Below are 21164 nucleotides of genomic sequence, written 5' to 3'. Positions count from 1 at the left end.
ACAGTGTGATATTGCGGGATGTGTAACTCAGTGGTAGATGCGTTTTCAGTGAGTTCACAGCCAACAGAACCTTCAGTTTAAGGGCGTGGTAGCCCACTTTTATTGAAAGTAACAAAAATAAAAGTTCATACATGCACGGGTTGCCAGCGCAGGGGTTCTTCTCCCAAAAATTACAACAAAACAAAAATGCCAAGCCATCTGGCTCTCAAGGCTCACTCAGTCTTGGTTGCAGTACAACGCTGCGCAGGCCCACTCCTGGCCTCTAAGAAGGGGCTCCGATGTCACGCCCCCTATACCTCATAAGGCGGCTGACGTACACCTATGGCGGTGTATGCAGCCGTGCCGACCTGCCGCCGTATAACGACTATGAACGAGTATATATATATAAAATGACTAACAAGTGGTAAGGTTTTTTTTTTTTTCCTTTCTATTAAACAAACTTGTTATAGTTACCTGCTCTGTGCAATGGCTTTGCACATAGCAAAACCTGCCAGTGCTCCTCCTTCCTTAGAGTACTCCCCCAGCAAACAGTTTGCTGAGGGGGGGGCTCATGTGGGTTCGCTCCCAAGCCACACTGTTTTAACACACACAGTATTGGCTTGGCTTTACCCCCCGCTCCGTTGTCACTGGATCAATCTTCCCTGTGAGAAGGAAGAGAGAGCAGTGCTGCTGCTCTCCTGCACAGCGCTGAACCAAGATGGGACTCAGGTTAGTATTTAGTATTTAGGGGGGGGGGGGACTGCACCTAAAATGTTTTTTACCCTAATACAGAGAATGCATTACAATAAAAAAAAAAAAAAAAAAACTTTAGTCTTTACAACTACTTTAAAATATCATTAAATTGTTTTTTTAATAGATTTGTTTTTTTTATTTAATGCAAGCAGTGCAAGTATCTAAATGAGAGATGACAGATAGATCAGTGGAATAATGTACTGCTCATCTTTTCACTGTTCAGTCAGTCACAGGGTTAGAGGGGGGGAGGACTTGTAGGTAAAGGGGATCTGCAGCAGAGAAAAAACAGGTTCTCTCCCCTGCCAGTCAGGGCTGTGTAAATCACAGGACTGTATGGACAGTGTGATATTGCGGGATGTGTAACTCAGTGGTAGATGCGTTTTCAGTGAGTTCACAGCCAACAGAAACTTCAGTTTAAGGGCGTGGTAGCCCACTTTTATTGAAAGTAACAAAAATAAAAGTTCATACATGCACGGGTTGCCAGCGCAGGGGTTCTTCTCCCAAAAATTACAACAAAACAAAAATGCCAAGCCATCTGGCTCTCAAGGCTCACTCAGTCTTGGTTGCAGTACAACGCTGCGCAGGCCCACTCCTGGCCTCTAAGAAGGGGCTCTCCTGACACTCTAGGCTTTCGCACTTCTCCAAGACTCACGGTCCCCTCTGGCACCCAGGACTCTCTCTTTCAGTTGTCTCAGCTGTGGTCTCCCCGACTCTCTCAATCCACTGACCTGGAACCTCTCCCACATGGAGTGCCATCTCAAGGATATTGCCTGGGTTCTTAAACGGTAGCACAACTCCTTCCCTCCTGGCTGCAGCAACTGCTCCTACACCAACTCCTATCCCACCTCCTCTGAGCTATTCTCAGCTCTGCCTTATAATGGGTGTGTGCCCCTGGACACACACACAACCCGCAAAACTTCTGGAAAGCCCAGACACAAGACTGAAGACTCCATCCCTCCCAATGCTCTTTGAAGTATTCAAGTTTCCAGCCCCAATCCAGACTTACAAAATCCAGAGAAAACTTAAAGCACAGTTTTCTCTGCTCACAAATCTTCTGCTGGAACTTCTCAAACTGCCTGTTTGAGAGTCCTGTGTCCATTTTACACTCATTTTCACCAAGACAGGGGCTCACAACAGAAATAAAAATCCTTTAGCAGGTAAAGCTGTTCAAATGCATATGTCATCTGAGTACTTAACTGGTTGTTTGGAGTTCAACTTTAAGTAAGAGACAGACAAATCTCTGACTCCAGCTAGCACTTTTTGAGTAAAGGCTGAACATTGTAAACAGATTTCTTAAAAGTAATTTTTCATTTTGCTCACAGTTACACTTTTAGTTTAGTAGAAAGTAAAACCAACCATTATATTGCCTTTATTTTTAGTCAAAATAATATCACAAAAGCAACATCACCAGGTGAATACTTAATGACTAAAGTATACACAACAGACCACCATAAATATACTGAATGCATGCATATAACAAGACATAGTAAGACAAATCATGCTTATACTCGTGCAGTGCAAAGGTTACCTAATACTGCACCAAAGTATTCCATGCTACTTAATGTGTTCTGTAATTATATAAAATTTAGACCAGATCTTTGAAATCATAGAGGCCTGCTCAGGAACTAAGAACTTGTTTCTACCCGTATAGATGTCCCAAAACTATGAAAAAACGAATCTGCTTGACAAAGTCAGGAGAAGGAACCCGACTAGTACTTCCAAGTATGAACTCATTGATGAAAATTTTTTAAACTACAATACAAAATCAAACCAAACCACTTACATTAAATATTAAGATGAAATCACTTCAACTGAATGGTGAAATAATAATATATTTATATTGGTGTGGGACAACACAAACTACCTATTCCAACCATGCACTGCACCGCGGTGTACACTACATTGGACAGCCTATTTGAAATGAATGATCTGTAATGCACCAGAACACATGAAAAAAAATAGATTCTCCATAATTTTTTTCCAGGTGTGGGTTGGGGTGTCATGCAATGCATGCCAGGTGTGTTTAGGGCCCAAAAAGTTGTTTCAAACACTAATAAAGGAGTCCAACAACCAAGCTGCATACATTTCCAGTATAGTGAGGTTGATTTAAACAAATAGGGACTGCTCAGAAGTGAATGTTCACCAAGATTGGTTAATAAAGAGGGGTTACATATGTTAACTTAAAGTGATTAAGTTAAAGTGCTCCTCATCACTGGCTCTGACTGACAACAGCCAATGGCCAACAGTCAATGGCTCCTGCTGTTGTATCTGAGCCAATTCAGAACGAAAGAGCCTTGGCTCTCGTGCACAATGCTGGATCGAGATCGGCCTTAGGTAAGTATTGAGCTGCATGCAGAGGGTTTTTTACCTTACGGCATAGAATTCAGTAGGATAAAAACCCTTCTGCCTTTACAATTACTTTAAATCATCCATTCATGCACAAGAAAAAAACCCTACTTTTTTTAAATTCCCTTTAAGATGACTGAGCATTTTAAAGTGCACATGGCTTTATCCTATTTACTTTTTTTTTTAAATCATTTATACTATGCAAAATGGAGAGCCTCTACTCTTTTAGTAAATCAACCCCAAAGTGTGCAGCAAGTTTTACATTAATGTGAATGCAGCTGACAAAGAACAAAATAAAAAAAGTAAGTATTACAGCTGTTGCCCTATAAATGTTTATGAAACAAAGGTCAACTCTCATAAACACCGCTGAAGCAATCTGGAGCATTAGTGTTGTTTGGCTTTGTAAATGGACTGATTTGAAGAATGCTTTGATTGTGCTGCCATCTACAGGACAAACATATCAACAATCAGGAAAGGGGAAGTGAGCAAAGTACTGCATATACAGTATACTGGAGACATTATTTTCACTGTATATGACCTCCTAAACTGTGAAAACTGTGAACTAGAATATTTTGAAAACAACATGGAACACTCCAACCTTGTCAAACTCAGCTTAATTGAAAAGCTAAAATGTTGCCTTTAGATAAACGATTTTGTTTTTTTATTAGGCGTTCAACATTCCTGACAAATAATAAGTTAACCCATAACAACAGTCCAGCATCATCTTTTTTTCCCCGAATGCTGAAAACTAATGAAATCTAAAGAATTATTGGATGCTATGTGACAGTGCCCTAGGCACATCAACAATACTGTTGGTCTTATAAAACAGGTTTATCTAAAAGCACTATGGCACTACAAAGAATGACATGCACAGATTTTGCAGACACCACCCTTCCTTTTTTGGTAGATTTCTCTAAAAGATACCTTTACAGAAGAATTATAAATACTGCCATTGCTTACTTTTCCTTTAGAAAATGTTGGTTGCCTGAATGTCACGCTGATCCAGCAATGTCATGATTTGAATGCTTTGTCAGAGCCGGGGACTTAGCCAGCCCTGAGGCCAGAGACAGCCAGCCATTTGGCATCCTCAGAAGGTCAGCAATGGTGGCCCCTGTATTTCTCTCAGTAAAAACACCCATAAAGCCTTAATATATACAGTATATACCAGAGTATAATAATATAGAAAATAGATTTCTGAAAAACAGCTAAAAAAAGAAAAACTAGCTAGTATGTAAACCAAAAGTAGGTATGGAAACACAGCATGAAATTAGTGAAAGATGAAGTACACTGTCATGGGTGATATGTTTACCTTTATCTTCTGCAAGCTCCTGAATAGTCTCCAATATATGTGCCTGCTCTGACACTGATCGCAAGGGAACATTAACAGCCAGAGAACAATGTTTAAAAAGAGAGAGCCATAGAGCAGCAAGTATTATGATTTTGTTCTCAAAACAACCTGCAGTCCTTAGCATTATCTTACACTAGTCTGAATCATACCTAACAAGCCTTTGAAAAGGTTAAAGAAGTGCCCTTCAGGTGCAGTCTGGCCTCTAAAATATACTGTAGGTGGGATTGTAGGTTTAGATTTAAATAAACATTTAGCAGGTTTTGTGAAGACACTTAGCAAACTTCAAGGCTTGCTAAATGCCTGCCAAATATGTGTTTAATGCTACAGCCAGCATTCCCATTAAGACCTTTATACAGACTATATCACAGACTAGAGCTGAAGGATGCTGAAAAGGAATCCATAATAATAGTAATATGGGAATTGACATTGCTGAATTCTTTTGATTTTCCTCACTACTAAGTGAGTTATTGACCTGAAACAAGCATGCACATATCAAACTAAAGCATGTCTCAGGTCATTGGTGAAGAAAAGGATTACGGCCCTGAAACATCTTTAAAAATACATTACTATGCTGATCTTGATATTTCAATCAGAAATTCCTTTTAATAGGGAGCCCTGAAAGCTGAGCCCTAGAAAAGGCAAACAGTCACTACTAATGCCTGCAGCCAATCTTTCCCCAATATTCACCTACCATGCCTTGTTCCCCACTGTGTCTCTGTGTGTAGGTGGTCAACTTGGTAGAGGCAGGACAAGTAAAATATTAAGCAGCACAGTAGTGACGCTGTCAAATACTGTATAATACAGATCTCCTAGGACTAGTAGTCAAGGGCAGCAGTGCCTTAGATTTCACACTGCAGATATACAGCTAGGAAATTGTGGGTACAGAAGTGCCGGGACAGTCACTTTCACATACCAGGATGTACAATGCGATTTCTCAGGATTTAGACATCTCAGGACTGATATTCCAGTTTCCGAGAGGTCATTTGCATGTTGCACTACAAAAAAGCATCTTAAACTCTTTCAAAGACTCCAATGATAAAATTAAACAAAGACATTAAGGCCTTATGCCTCTAAACGCCCCTGCATGCTAGCCTATTTGTCCATACACACATAGGCATTTAAAGTTTACAAGTAATGGTGTTTAGATGCAGAAAAAAACCTATAGCCAGTGCGTCCAGGAGTAGCGGTGTTTTGGCAAAAAAAAATGCCTGAGGTGTGTAGACTCACATTAACCACTTGGGGAATGCATAACGCCTTTATACTGTGGCAAAGGGGCTCTCCTGTGCCAGATCACATGCCTAGTACGTGATGTGGCACTCTGGGTAGAGAGCATGTGTGCGTGCCATAATCATAGCACAAGCTGATCAGTGGGTGCTGGCCAATAGATGGCCACCAGCACTTGCTGATCGGTGAGGAGAAAGAACAAAACTTTGCAAACATTGGGCTCTGTCCTGTCAGCGGGATGTGCTGGATTTTCTTTCCCTGCAAAGCAGGGAAAGAAAATCCAGCACATCACTTAGTAAAAGCACCTCACGTTACACACAAACACTGGTTAGGAACACATTTAACCCTCTGATCGCCCTAGATGTTTAACCCCTTCCCAGCCAGTGTCATTAGTACAGTGACAGTGTATATTTTTATATATAGGTAATACCCCTGCACTACTATGAAATATTCAATATAAATGCAAGGTGCTGCAGACACCGTCTGAGTAAACAATTCTCAAAGCAAAATCTGTATAAGAGGAGTGGTGTTGCGCAACTGGCTACAATCGATCTGGTGATAATAACGTGCTATATATAGAGTAATAAAGGTGTGACTATTCTTATATCTCCTATGTGGAGAAAAGATAAATGTATATGTAGAACAAACATATAGTAAGGTGCAAATTCATGTACACAAAATGTATAAAGTGCTCACGTGCTAATATAAATATCATGCACAGGGTTAAAAAAGAACAGTGAAAAAAAGATCAAACTTTAAACTGCAAAACATTAAAACCAACTTATATGTATAAAAAATATATGTAAATATAAATCAAAGTCCTAAGTGCAGAGGTGCAATTGTAGTGAAAATAATTTTCGGAACATTCAGTGAAGATTTCTTAAATAAATTACATCTGGTGATGGTGAGAAAAAAATGTGATTTCTTCAATGTCGGTGACACCGGTGAAGTATAGTGGGTAATTACCTTACTGCTGTAGGAATTGTGTAAAGATGTTCCTTCTGTATAGTAGTATCTGGTGTCAGCAGAGGTTGCTCTTATTCCTTTCCAGGGGGGTGGATGCCTAAACTTCGTTCGGGTACTCAGTATCAATAGTTAGAGAGAGAGAGAGACGTACTAGGTGTAGTATTTAGACGGGTGTCACCGTCATTGAAGAAATCACATTTTTTTTCTCACCACCACCAGATGTGATTTATTTAAGAAATCTTCACTGAATGTTCCCACAAGAATTTTCACTACAATTGCACGTCTGCACTTTGGACTTTGATTTATATTTACATATATTTTTTATACATATAAGTTGGTTTTAATGTTTTGCAGTTTAAAGTTTGACCTTTTTTTCACTGTTCTTTTTTAACCCTGTGCATGATATTTATATTAGCACGTGAGCACTTTATACATTTTGTGTACATGAATTTGCACCTTACTATACGTTTGTTTTACATATACATTTATCTTTTCTCCACATAGGAGATATAAGAATAGTCACACCTTTATTACTCTATATATAGCACTTTATTATCACCAGATCGATTGTAGCCAGGTGAGCAACTCCACTCCTCTTATAGTGTATATTTTTAGCAATGATCACTGCATTAGCATCACTGGTTCCCACAAAGTATCAAAAGTGTCAGATCGTCCATCACAATATCGCATTCCCACTATAATTTGCTGATTGTCATAGTATATGACAGTATATATACCATAGCTTATAACTTTTTCACAAACCAATCAATATACACTCAGGATTTTTTTTTACCAAAAATATGTAGCAGAATACATATTGGCCTGATGTTTGGTCATGGAAGGGGGGTAAATCTTACGGGGGGCAAGTGGTTATTGTTAGGCATATTTAGCACTTGAGCATTAGTTAATTTCAATAGCTAGAATACATTATCATTCTGGCCAACTAAATAAACGCCCGAATACTTGGCGTGCCTAAATGCATTTAGAAGCATCAAGTGTTTTTTCACCCAAGACGCTGCCAGGAGGAACTTTCAAGTGTGTAAGAGGTCTTAGGCTACAGCCCTCTTACAATGGATAACATTGAATATGCCACTCAATTGCTGCTTCTTGTCCCAATGAATTTCATTTAATACTAAGAAGAATCCCTCTGCGTAGAGATACTTATTTTTTTAGAATAGCTACATTAGTCAGATGTACTGTATCTGGGAAGTTCAGTGCGGATGGGTAACTAATGGATAAATTGATAAGAATCCAGCATGTACAATATGGAGTTTGTCTCAGTCAGGGGAACCAAACTCAAAAAGGAAATATAACTTGCTAAAAGTCAGCAGAAAAGTACACTCTTATGCTTAAATAAAGCTTCACATTCACCCCCGCCCTTTGTGGGTCCCTACATCAGCTCCTGTGCCAAGCAAACAATCTTTAATGGCCACTATTTTGCAATACCATATGATCTTGACCTTAGTCCCATATAGTTGCTACATCCACCCTTGAAGAAGTGTATTTTAACCATGAAACATGTTGGGTATTTGAGGATGTAACTTGACATATTGTTGTTTTTTATTTTTATCCACAATTATCTCATTATATATCTCCTATGGTTCTTAACCATCATACAATAAGGGCCTTTAAGCTTTCATTACATGGGTGACCAGAGCATGCTGCTGTACCTTCCTTGTATGTTATATCAATTGTAACCTGTTTATAACTTGTATGTATTTTTACTTTATACATATGAAACTGCTACTTTTATTGGACATGTGCTGCTATATAGCTGTGGATTCAACTGTTGGACAGTTGGATGAAGAATGTTGGGGGAAGAATTGTTAAATGTGTGGTTAGTCAAAGAACCCCTAGCAAACTCAAGAGAAAAGCTGTGCTAGATAATCAATTAGACAGAGAGGTAAATACAGTTGCATGATTACCCCATCTGAATTCAGCATTAATACTGAAGCGCTCCACACTATAAAGATCTGGCAACCTGGCCAAATCGGCAAGTGTATGACCGACAGGATTGTGTTAGGCTAAAATGCACTGCCAATTATTTTGTCATAGTAAGATGAATATGTATCTTTCCAAAGCAAAGTTTGTTAACACAATGTCACACAAATAATACTCTCACCTCTAGTGGAAAAGGCAGTTGCAGAATGTTTTCCTTCAATGCTGTGTAATGATTGCACAGTTGTTGACTCTACAGAAAAATTTGTAAAAAAACATTTATAGGGTTTTTTGCAACAAAATTACATTTGAAACAGAAAGTGACTGGCAAATCTGATGAGACAGGCAGGAACATCACTATCATTCATGGGGCAGCTGCTTATTTGCCTTACAACACCAATATTATGGGTTTAACTACCTATTACTCAAAAGAGCATGTTAAGCTAATGCCGCGTAAACATGGTCAGAATTTCCGACAACAAATGTCCAATGTGAGCTTGGTGTTGGAAATACTGACTGTGTGTAGGCTTCATCGGACATTTTTGTCAGAATTTCCAACAAAATTTGAGAGCTGGTTCTCAAATTTTCCGACAACAAAATTCCACGAATGCTCGGAATGAAGCAGAAGAGCCACATTGGCTATTGAACTTCATTTTTCTCGGCTCATCGTACGCGTTGTTCGTTACCGTGTTCTTGACGTTCGGCATTTCCAACAACATTTGTGCGACCGTGTGTATGCAAGACAAGTTTAAGCCAACATCCGTCTGAAAAAAATCCAGGATTTTGTTGTCGGAATGTCCAATTGTCTGTACGCGGCATAAGAGTTTACATGTTTGCACTGGCCCAGTGAATATGTATATGTTTGATAATGCAAAAGAGGGGCAATCTATATATACAGTTGTGCTCATAAGTTTACATACCCTGGCAGAATTTATAATTTCTTGGCCATTCTTCAGAGAATATGAATGATAACACAAAAACATTTCTTTCACTCTTGGTTAGTGTTTGGCTGAAGCCAATCAACTGTGTTTACTTTTTTAAATCATAATCACAACAGAAACTACCCAAATCACCCTGATCAAAAGTTTACATACCCTGGTGATTTTGGCCTGATAACATTCACACAAGTTTACACAAAGGGGTTTTGAATGGCAATTAAAGGTAACCATCCTCATCTGTGATCTGTTTAATTGTAATTAGTGTGTGTATAAAAGGTCAATGAGTTTCTGGACTCTTGACAGACCCTTGCATCTTTCATCCAGTGCTGAACTGTTTCTGGATTCTGAGTCATGGGGAAAGCAAAAGAATTGTCAAAAGATCTGCGGGAAAGGGTTGTTGAACTGTATAAAACAGGAAAGGTATATAAAAAGATATCCAAGGAATGGAGAATGCCAATCAGCAGTGCTCAAACTCTAATCAAGAAGTGGAAAATGAGGGGTTCTGTTGAAACCAAACCACTGTCAGGTAGACCAACTAAACTTTCAGCCACAACTGCCAGGAAAATTGTTCATAATGCAAAGAAAAACACACAAATAACTTCAGGTGAAATACAGGTCTCTCTGAAAACGTGGTTAGCTGTTTCAAGATGCACAATAAGGAGGCACTTGAAGAAAGATGGGCTGCATGGTCGAGTCACTAGAAGAAAGCATTACTACACAAATGCCACAAAGTATCCCACTTACAATATGCCAAATAGCACAGAGACAAGCCTCAAACCTTCTGGCACAAAATCATTTGGAGTGATGAGACCAAAATTTAGCTTTTTGGCCACAACCATAAACGCTACATTTGGAGAGGAGTCAACAAGGCCTATGATGAAAGGTACACCATTCCCACTGTGAAACACGGAGGTGGATCGCTGATGGTTTGGGGACGTGTGAGCTACAAAGGCACAGGAAATTTAGTCAAAACTGATGGCAAGATGAATGCAGTATGTTATCAAAAAATACTGGAGGAACATTTGCATTCATCAGCCAAGAAGCTGCACATGGGGCATACTTGGACATTCCAAAATGACAATGATCCAAAACACAAGGCCAAGTCGACCTGTCATTGGCTTCAGCAGAATAAAGTGAAGGTTCTGGAGTGGCCATCTCAGTCTCCTGACCTCAATATCATTGAGTCGCTCTGGGGAGATCTCAAACATGCAGTTTTTGCCAAGAGGAATGGGCAGCTTTACCATCTGAAAATATAAAGAGCCTCATCTACAAATACCACAAAAGAGTTCAAGCCGTCATAAAGGGGGCAATACACGGTATTTAGAACTGGGGTATTTAAACTTTTGATCAGGGACATTTGGGTAGTTTCTGATGTGATTATGATTTTTTTTTATATTATCTTTATTTTTGTTGAACATACAAAACATACAATGCACAATAGAGTCAACAACGTATCATTTTTGAGGGTGCAAAGTGGCTGTTGTAGCCCAAGAGCCTGAAGTTGTACAACACCTGAATTTGAGTAAAGCAAAAACCATAAAAACTAGGGGGGCATGGGGAAGGGAATGGGGAACAGAGATAAACTGGCATTATTTCACAGCATGGAGAGAATTCCACCCCGGTGACCCCGGATGGGCCTCGCACCCCCTCATAACTTTCAGCTCTTATGTTGGGGAAAATCATAGTCCTGTGGCCAACAGGGTCCTGACAGGTACCCCCCCCCCTGGGAGGGGGGCTAAAAGCCTCCATCTAGGGGGGAGCACCCCCCGGGCCCCCTCTGTGGCATTCTTGGGTGCAGGTCTTACCAAGACACCGGGGCCACCAGGCTAGCCCTCCGTCCAATGCAACCATCAGAGTGCCGAGAGGATAGTGGCTAAAGGGAAAAACATAACAGCAGGTTACCATGATCAGGTATGTACATCACTATTCACAGGCCTCCTTAGCTTCAGTAAGGACTCCGGTTGTTGTGATTATGATTTAAAAGGAGTAAACACAGTTGATTGATAATAAATGGCTTCAGCCAAACACTAACCATGAGTGAAAGAAATGTTTTTGTTATTCATATTCTCTGAAAAATGGCCAAGAAATCATAAATTCGGCCAGGGTATGTAAACTTATGAAAGTATATATATATATATATATATATATATATATATTTTTTTTTTTTTTTTTTTCCTTCCTTTAGTTTTATGGGCCCTTTAAGTAAAAATATAAAACCTATAATCTTAAGAATGCCCCCTCCCCGATCATATATAAGCAAATAAAACTGAGTTCCCGTTATCAAGCTTACATACCTAAAAGATTATTTTACTGACAAATTTGACTAAACCAAGCTAAATAACTAAAAGCAGTGACTTGTGCTTTTGCCAACTTCTTCTAATGAGGTCAAGTGTTGTGGTTTCAAAGCCCATCTGCGGTGCCACCTCCAGGTGCAAAACAATCAGTTAAGAGAATCTGGTCTACAGTTCTAGTAATATATGGCACATCAAGTCTAAGGAACAAATGTATGCATCAACAATACAAATATCTATTGGTTCCTTTTGAGAATTGTGGATGAATAGGGATTACTCTTTGTTTAAAATATACTGCTGCATAGGGGACCAAATGGAAAAAATGGCTCACTTAGGGTTATAGGAACAGAGTTCTGGTGGTCAGAATAGAGGAAACCAATAGAAGGACCAGACCACTATAGTGATGTTTATTTTAGGCAGACCACTATAGTGATGTTTATTTTAGGAGTGCAGCATGGGACTCATGCTATCAAAAAAGGATGTCACAAGACCTAGTGTCTGTGCTGCTGGTTATACTAGCAAGAACACAGTGGGAAACACATATGGGATATACAATGTAATACTGGCATATAATTACACACATAGGTTGAACTTGAAGGTCTTTTTTCAACCTCCCCTACTATGTAACACTGGCGCTGTATTGGTAGAATTTGCAACTGACTACATACACTGAAAAGTAGGATTTTTCAAAAAGGATTCAATTTTTTTACTCATATATTACAGAACACATGATCTTATACTTAGGCAATTGGAATGTCCAAAAACAATGCAACTGAGGGATTGGACAACACAGAAAACAAATGCCAACAGGCTCATGACTAAATTAGGCAAACACGGGGCTTTAAAACTCAAAGAGCTGTGTGAAGGACCTTACATCCAAAACTGGAATCAGAAGAGGCTAAAACGTCCAAATAGTAAAACCTCAAAACATGTAAGCAGAAGACAAGGTGGTTACCTTGTAAACCTGGGGAACAGATGTTTGGTGTTAAAAATTCCATGAAGCACTGACTGATCTGGTAGAACGTGACTTAACCAGAAAGGGAGAAACTTTTTCTGTGACACTGTAGGCTTGGATGACTTGTCTAATTCACTTGACAATAGTGGAATGAGAGGCTGGATGTTCCCTATGGGGATCCTCCAGAATGACAAAAAAAAAATTAAACTGTCTAAAAGAAACTGTAGCTGTAGGCTCACACATGGCATAGTACATCCAGACAGTGGATAGAAAACTCCTTTTGAAGCAGGCCATTAGGACAGAAGCACTATGCCCTGGTTAAGGTGGTAGGAAGAAACCACCTTGGAAAGAAAAAGAGGCATTATGCCGCAAGAGAACCTTATACCCATATAATATTTTTTTTTTTGAAAGCTCATTGCCAGATAAGGCTTCTAACTCAGAGACACACCTTGCAAAGGTAATAACAACAAAATAAAAAAACAACCTGAAGAGTAAAGGTAGCCAGTGGAATATCTCCGATGGATTCAAAGAGCAGATTCTAAAAGGGCAACAAAACCAGGCTGCAATCCCACTGAGTCACATACAGGGGGGATAATGTGAGCAATATCCTGCACAAAGGCTTTCACTAAGTGGACTTTTGAAAAGGGAAAGCTAGGGCTGAGCTCGGACCCTTGATGGTGCTCCAGGCCTAATCCAGTCTGGATTGGAGAAGACAGGATTTGTCCCAGAGTACTTCCTGGGATGGAGATCCCTAGCCTCGCACTACACCAGATAGGCCTCCCAGGTGGGATGATAGTCTTTGCAAGAAATCAATTACCTGGCTTTCAAGAGCACTGGGATGAGTGTATCCACTAGGCTTCTGTCCCTCATTACCTGGGCTTTAACAGCCAAGCCAGCGACTGAGAAGCAGGATGGTGAACTGAGCATCACCTTTGAAGGCTTGAGAAACCCTGGTGCTGGCTACAATCCTGTCCAGTTTGTTGTTGAACCTGGATTCCAGGAGATACACTTCTGGAGTCCCTAACTTGTGACAGAGAGTATAAAACACTTCCTGCTGAACAGAACAATCTTGGGGATCTAAATGTTGATGACAGAGAAAGTCTGCACTGTCAGGTTTCATGCCTGTAATGTGCACAGTGGTCAGGTACGGGATGTGCAGTAGCCAGAATCAGCTCTGCTTCTCTTTGAACTTTTGAGGCCTCCCTATAGTTGATGTATAGCTGATGTAGTCCACTGCTATGACATTATCCAACTAAATAATGGTAGGGAGACCATACTATTGTAGTCGAGAGATTGATTGTCCGAATATATTCTGATAGGGTGACCCTGCAATACTGTAAGTAGGTCCTGTGAAGAAGGGACATCCTGGTTGTCCTGAGTTCCACAATAATGATCGGAAGCTGAGCTTTCTTCAACAACCAAGTGCTATATACCCTGAGGGTATTCAGTACACCAACCCAGGCAGAGAGGCTGGTATGCAGGTAATCAGGAGAAAGGATCTTCCCAATTCCAGTACTGGATAGAGATCTACCATTGCAGGGCAAATCTTGTTTTTGCTGATCGGATCCATGAGGTGATCCAAAAGATTGGGTCTGCTGGCTTCATGCTGCTAGAATGTTGAGCAACGGCTACTGCAAATGCAAATGGTTAGGTAGCTTCTGGATAGAAGGGTCTGCGTTGTCCATTGGGCATTGGCTGGCAGAGTCTGGACTGATTGTTCTTTTAGCAGGAAATGGTTTGGATAATCCACAAGTGAATGTCCCTGAAACCGAAACTTGAGATTTTAGGCTCTGGACTGTCACGATTTAGCCTGCAGTTTTCCTGCCTGTGTAACTCTTACCTCCTTGCTGTAGTGCTTCTCCTAGTCCTCTCATTCCTGTTACATGTGTTTGGCTTCTGCGCTCACCTATGGGCATCGCCTGCTATTCTGTGGTTTTATATTTCCTTTTCATTCTATCACTTCCTGGTAATGTATAATACATGTATTCTGTGTCTGACTTCTTGTGTACTGACCCCAGCTGCATGTACTGTGCTTGCTTGCTGCCCGCCCGGACCTTGACTTGTTTCCTGGATTTCCTGTCTCCTGACATTGTACTTTGCACATGCTAGTGGTTTCTAAATCCTCATATGAACGTACCTGGGGGCAGCGACCTGGTTCCAGCTTGCTGCAAGTCCATCCCCACTATCAGGGGCCCTGATGAAGAAGCAGGCTGTTGTATAGACTCTTCTTCCCCCGGAAACCCTGAGTTGGTGATCTACAAGGGCTCACTATCACATGGACAAAATGTTCTGGACCCAGATAGCTGAAATGTCCTGGGACCAGATGGCCATATAGGCTGACAACTGATGAGTGGGTGTACCCCCTCATAGAAAGAAGAGCTTGTTCCTGGACCTAGTGGGTTTAGAGGTCCAAGTCTTATGGCATAACTGGGTTCCTGACTTGGACCCAAAAGCCTGGGAGAAAGGAAAAATACTGTAAACAATTCTTGGCTCCTTGGGACAGAAGGTTTATCTTCAAGAGTTTTGTCCTTTTTCTGAAGTAAAAGGGTACTCTTCCCCCTGTGATTTTCTTGATGTAAGACTCTGAGAAGTTGCCAAAGAGGCATTGCCTGTCAAGGACATCCTCATGAGGCATTTCTTGTACATGAATTCCACAGACCAACATTAGAACCAAAAGATTCTTCACAAATGTGCAAACAAGAGGCTCATTCAGGATATTTGGAAGAGCATATCTGTTAATCCATATATTCAGTAGCATTGGGCTACTGCTAAAAGCTCCAGATGATAGGGGGCAGAGGGATCTGTCAAAATGGATCCAGGATCCCTAGCCATATATTTAGACCAGACTGTTAAAGTCTGAAAAACACACATGAAATAACTGAAATGGTATCGGGTTAAGTGGCGCTACCTAAAAACAGGTTTCCATTCCAAAATGGACTCGTAGAGGATAAATAGATAGCAATAAAGGCCAAGGTCTTTTTTCCAAAGAACCCAATAGTCTCCCTCAGCCTAATACTAATTAAACTCTATGTTGATAAACTCAGGAAAACAGAAAAAACATCAGCTACACCCAGAGAAGATTATATCAAACAGTGAGTGTAATAAATCTATAGGCCACCAGGGGCAGTGGTCACAAAACATAGAATTCTAATATCGGGGACTAATAATCAAACCCATTACATGTTAAGTCTCCAAAGCAGCGGAAATATCAAGAACTGATGATGTTGGAACAGGCCCGAATACTTCCTTACAAAATATAATCAAACCCTCAATCTCAAATAAATTAAATTATAAGTTTAGGCCAAAAACCTGAAAACCACGTGTACCGAACTACATATACAACCTAATGCGATTATAAATCAAGTCGCAGAAATGCGAAAAAATTTTTTACACTCAATGGTAAACCTGCTACCAACAATACCATAGGTCCCCTATACCAGTGTAAAGTGATAAAGGTATATATGTATATGTAACGTTCATTAATAGACAACCTAGATTCACATAGGTATACTCAAACAGTGTTTAGTGCCAAAAAAAATATATATATATAAACCTAAAACAGTGTTTATGTTAAACCCGTGTTTAGTGCCAAAAAATATATATATATAAACCTAATAACTAAATATAAGGAATGTGTAAACACTTCACAAACCAGAACCCATGGCAAAAATAAGAAATGTGTGTGTATTAGTGCACACAAAGGGTGAAAGATATGATAATAATAAAAAACCTTTTAGTGATAAAAGCTAAAAAATTCTCTAAACCATAAAAAATATATATGTGAAAAGTGCATATACACATAAAAAATGAAAAAATAACAATAAAAATAAAAGTAAAGTGCAGAAAAATACAAAAAAATTATATATGTGAAGTATACAGGACAAAGAATATATATATAAAATAAGTCCCAAATGAAAGTTCAATGGTGTTAATCCAGAAAAATCCTTAAAAATCCGTCAAAGCGTCACTTCCGGGTCGCCGTCGGTGCTTGGTACGCAGGTGGAGCGCAAACCGCGTATCCATCATACGGTTTCCGAGGAAGAATTGCGCTTTTGTTTTTGAACACTACGGAAAGGACTCTATCCCAGGGGGAACACAGCTGAGATCCATCACCTCTATAGGGAGGTTTGTTCTGGTTTCCCTAGATAGTGACTCCACTTTACGTTTATGTTCGTAGCAATATTATATATATTTTTATGGTAATTTCTGGGGTCAATCCGGAATTTTTTGGGGAGATTATTACACCCTGATGAACTGTGGTCTCACAATATAACTCACTTTATGAGAGTTGTGGCCATTTTTTTGTATTTTTTGTTTTTTCTTGTTTTGATTTTTTGTTGTGCTGTTTTTTTGCCTCTTATGGTTGTTTTTTATATATATATTTTTACATCTACTGTGCCAATAAATCATTTTTTATAACGGATTACACTATGGAGGCTTCCATTTTTTTCTCATGAGGACTTATGGAATCCATGTTGATACATGCTCAGTCATCTACTACAAAGTAAAGAACGGGATATCTGGAGATTGATCTTTAAGGCGTACAACCCCTGCAGGGGTATTTACTTCTGGTGAGTAGGATTCCTGGTGGGGAGCACAGAAGTCACAGTGAAGACTGCATAGGAAGCACAAAAGTCACTTTAAGGATTTTTAAGGATTTTTCTGGATTAACACCATTGAACTTTCATTTGGGACTTATTTTATATATATATTCTTTGTCCTGTATACTTCACATATATAATTTTTTTGTATTTTTCTGCACTTTACTTTTATTTTTATTGTTATTTTTTCATTTTTTATGTGTATATGCACTTTTCACATATATATTTTTTATGGTTTAGAGAATTTTTTAGCTTTTATCACTAAAAGGTTTTTTATTATTATCGCATCTTTCACCCTTTGTGTGCACTAATACACACACATTTCTTATTTTTGCCATGGGTTCTGGTTTGTGAAGTGTTTACACATTCCTTATATTTAGTTATTAGGTTTATATATATATATTTTTTGGCACTAAACACGGGTTTAACATAAACACTGTTTTAGGTTTATATATATATATTTTTTTTGGCACTAAACACTGTTTGAGTATACCTATGTGAATCTAGGTTGTCTATTAATGAACGTTACATATACATATATACCTTTATCACTTTACACTGGTATAGGGGACCTATGGTATTGTTGGTAGCAGGTTTACCATTGAGTGTAAAAAAATTTTTCGCATTTCTGCGACTTGATTTATAATCGCATTAGGTTGTATATGTAGTTCGGTACACGTGGTTTTCAGGTTTTTGGCCTAAACTTATAATTTAATTTATTTGAGATTGAGGGTTTGATTATATTTTGTAAGGAAGTATTCGGGCCTGTTCCAACATCATCAGTTCTTGATATTTCCGCTGCTTTGGAGACTTAATATGTAATGGGTTTGATTATTAGTCCCCGATATTAGAATTCTATGTTTTGTGACCACTGCCCCTGGTGGCCTATAGATTTATTACACTCACTGTTAGATATAATCTTCTCTGGGTGTAGCTGATGTTTTTTCTGTTTTCCTGAGTTTATCAACATAGAGTTTAATTAGTATTAGGCTGAGGGAGACTATTGGGTTCTTTGGAAAAAAGACCTTGGCCTTTATTGCTATCTATTTATCCTCTACGAGTCCATTTTGGAATGGAAACCTGTTTTTAGGTAGCACCACTTAACCCGATACCATTTCAGTTATTTCATTCTTAAAAAGGAATCCTATTAAGGGATCCCCTTTTTTTCCGGGGGGCAGCAGCCTATGTAGTATTTTACATACAGGTATACTATATTTATACAGAGGTTTATACTGATCTGGCTTAAGCTACTCCTGTTGTTGAATAGCGCGGTTCTTCTATATTTTTATTTTTTACTATGAAAAACACACATGCCCATCACAGAAGTTTTTATAGCCTGACCTACCAGGGAGAAAAAGGCCTTAATGCGGAATTAAACCCAAAAAAACAAAAAAGTAATATATTGCAACTTTTTAATCCTTAGATTTGGAGGCTGTATATATATATTTTTTTTTTTTTTTACTTTTCTCACTAGGTGATCCAGCCAGTAACACACTTCCTGTCTTAGCCCTTGTACACACGGTCGGAGAATCCGTCGGAATGTGTCCTATCGGACCGTGTTGTCGGATAATCCAACTGTGTGTGGTATGCATCGGACTGATTCCGTCGGAATATCCGTCGGACCCAATTTTCCAACTTGTTGGAAATATTTCCCGACCAACTGGGCCGATCGGACATACTCCGATCATGTGTAGAGAATTTTGATCGGACCAAGTGCCACGCATGCTCAGATCAAATTCCTACATCAAAGCTATTGGCTACTAGCCTGAATGTAGTCCCATCATAACGAAATTACGTCATCACGTTCTGAAAGATCGGATTTTTCGACAACTTTGTCCGACCGTGTGTATGCAACAGTTTCGGACAAGACCCGACGGACAAAATCCGACGGATTTGGTTGTCGAAATCTCCGACCGTGTGTACAGGAGCTTAGGGTGTCTGAATTCTGCTTTAAAGCATATGTGAACAGAGAAACTTCACCTTGTAAAACAACTTATTTATTTTAGCCACCCCAAGTCTAGACACTTTCGCTTTCCAGTCCAGGGCAATTTTCGACTTTCAGTACTGTCACACTTTGAATGATAATTACTCAGGCATGTGACACTGTGCCCAAATGAAATATTTATTATTTAAAAAAAAATAAAAAATTCTTAGTTTCTGTTCTAAATATCTGCAAACAAATACTCTTTTTTTTCCATGAATTTAGGCCAAAATGTATCCTGCTACATTTTTTTGGTAAGAATAACCTAAATCAATGTACATTATTTATTCTGTGTGAAAGTTAGAGCCTAAAAACTGGCATTTGAAAATTATTCAATTCTGATGTACTGACTGCCTTTCTAATTTCTTGAGGCCCTAAAAATGCCAGGACAGTATAAATACACCCATGGTATTGGCATGGTGGGGTGAGTTTTTTGAAGCTTTCATTTCCTGTCTGTGTGCTTTGTGTATTTCAGATCTGTGCAATGATCCTGTGGAATATTGCCTCTGTGCAAGAGCTTCCTGTAAAAAGGGCTGGTTACTGCTGCTCTCCCTCCTTGTGCAGGGTGACTGATCTTGTCTCTACCCACTCCTGTAGTTTTATGCAGGCAGCCTGTAGTGGGTGGAGCCTGCTGGGTCCCTCCCACAGATCTGCTCTCTACACAGGCCATGTATAGCACAGTGGTAATGTCACTGCTAATTTTATTATATTGCTTATGTAATATTTGGGTTTGTAAAAACACTTGGTGAGGAAAATAGTTAATGGAACATTTTTGTGCCCAGATTTTAACTTTAAATGTCCAAGAATATGTGAGTCTATGTGTACAGTGCTACATACAGACATTGGTAAAACGTGTTCCCAGAAGAGAAAGTAAACAGAAATCTCCCCAATAGGAAACAAAAAAAAAAAAGCGACAGGGGTTTTAGCCATTCGCCACGCTATCCACAAAAAAACAGATTTGGATAAAGATGACTTCAAATCTTAGGAATATGGTGTTGTTTGAGTTGTTACAGACATATTGGTTTAGCTGAAGTATCCTGTAACATGTTCATGACCCTGATGACATCAATAAGTATCATATCACTTTCAATATTTACAAGCAGATTGACAAACATCTTACCAGGATTTTTTTTAACAGCTGGGGGTGGTTTGGTCAATATTTCTTTCATCTGAACAAAGATAAAGAAGATAAGCAACAATTAGGTACCTCTGGCAAATCATTACTTCGGGTTGTTCTGCATTCACTGAATATTCTCCTGAACTTTTGGAGGGAAACTCAGTAGTACAACTTATTTGTCCTTTATATACAGCTAGGATAAACAAACATCTTGATAAAGAGATAAAATAAAAAATAAAAAATCTTTCAATCTGATTTTGTACTTTTAGGGCCAGTTCACACCACATGCAGTTCAGTGTGGTTTTTTCCTGCGTCAAAAATGCATGGAAAGTAGGTTATATGGTTTTCAATGGTATAGTTCACACCAGTGCTTGCAGTTCCAGTGCGTTCCAGTTTCAGAAAAAAAAGTAGAACATGTTGCATTTTTCCTGCACTGGAACGCTGTAAAACGCATAAAAAACTCACCTAAATGCACCAAAAACGCACTGGAACACGCATGTCCTTATTTAAGGTTATGAAAAAGGAAGGGGGGGAAAAAAGCACTGCACTGCACTGCACCAAAAATGCACTGGAACATATCAAAATGCGTCAAACAGCACGCATGCATAAAAGCATCTGGAACACATCCGGTCTGTGTTTCTATGGTGTGTACTGGCCCTTAGACTGGATTCAGTTCTTTTTGCTGCATTGTGCTGCATTCCCACATGCACCTTAATGTGCAATATTT

The 21164-nt window shown here is 39.2% G+C and overlaps 1 protein-coding gene across 4 annotated transcripts in view; it reads right to left on the bottom strand.

The window, feature by feature from the left end:
* Positions 1-21164, bottom strand: part of DZIP1 (DAZ interacting zinc finger protein 1) — a 151245-nt gene that overhangs the window by 64657 nt on the left and 65424 nt on the right. For 3 of the 4 annotated variants that reach the window (XM_077483032.1, XM_077483033.1, XM_077483035.1), the window contains exons 8-10: positions 20441-20489; positions 8739-8807; positions 4388-4441 (exon numbers count right to left, since the gene is read on the bottom strand). In XM_077483032.1, the coding sequence (XP_077339158.1) occupies positions 4388-4441; positions 8739-8807; positions 20441-20489 (172 nt within the window). The remainder of the gene's footprint in view (positions 1-4387; positions 4442-8738; positions 8808-20440; positions 20490-21164) is intronic. The other variant, XM_077483034.1, reaches the window with a different exon arrangement.

This window comes from Lithobates pipiens, unplaced genomic scaffold, assembly GCF_037356315.1.
Source record: "Lithobates pipiens isolate NorthernLeopardFrog02 unplaced genomic scaffold, aLitPip1_a1.2 Scaffold_16, whole genome shotgun sequence".
In the NCBI taxonomy this organism is placed as follows: Eukaryota; Metazoa; Chordata; class Amphibia; order Anura; family Ranidae; genus Lithobates; species Lithobates pipiens.
Note: the sequence above shows the minus strand (reverse complement) of the source record. Positions and strands in the feature narration are given on the sequence as shown.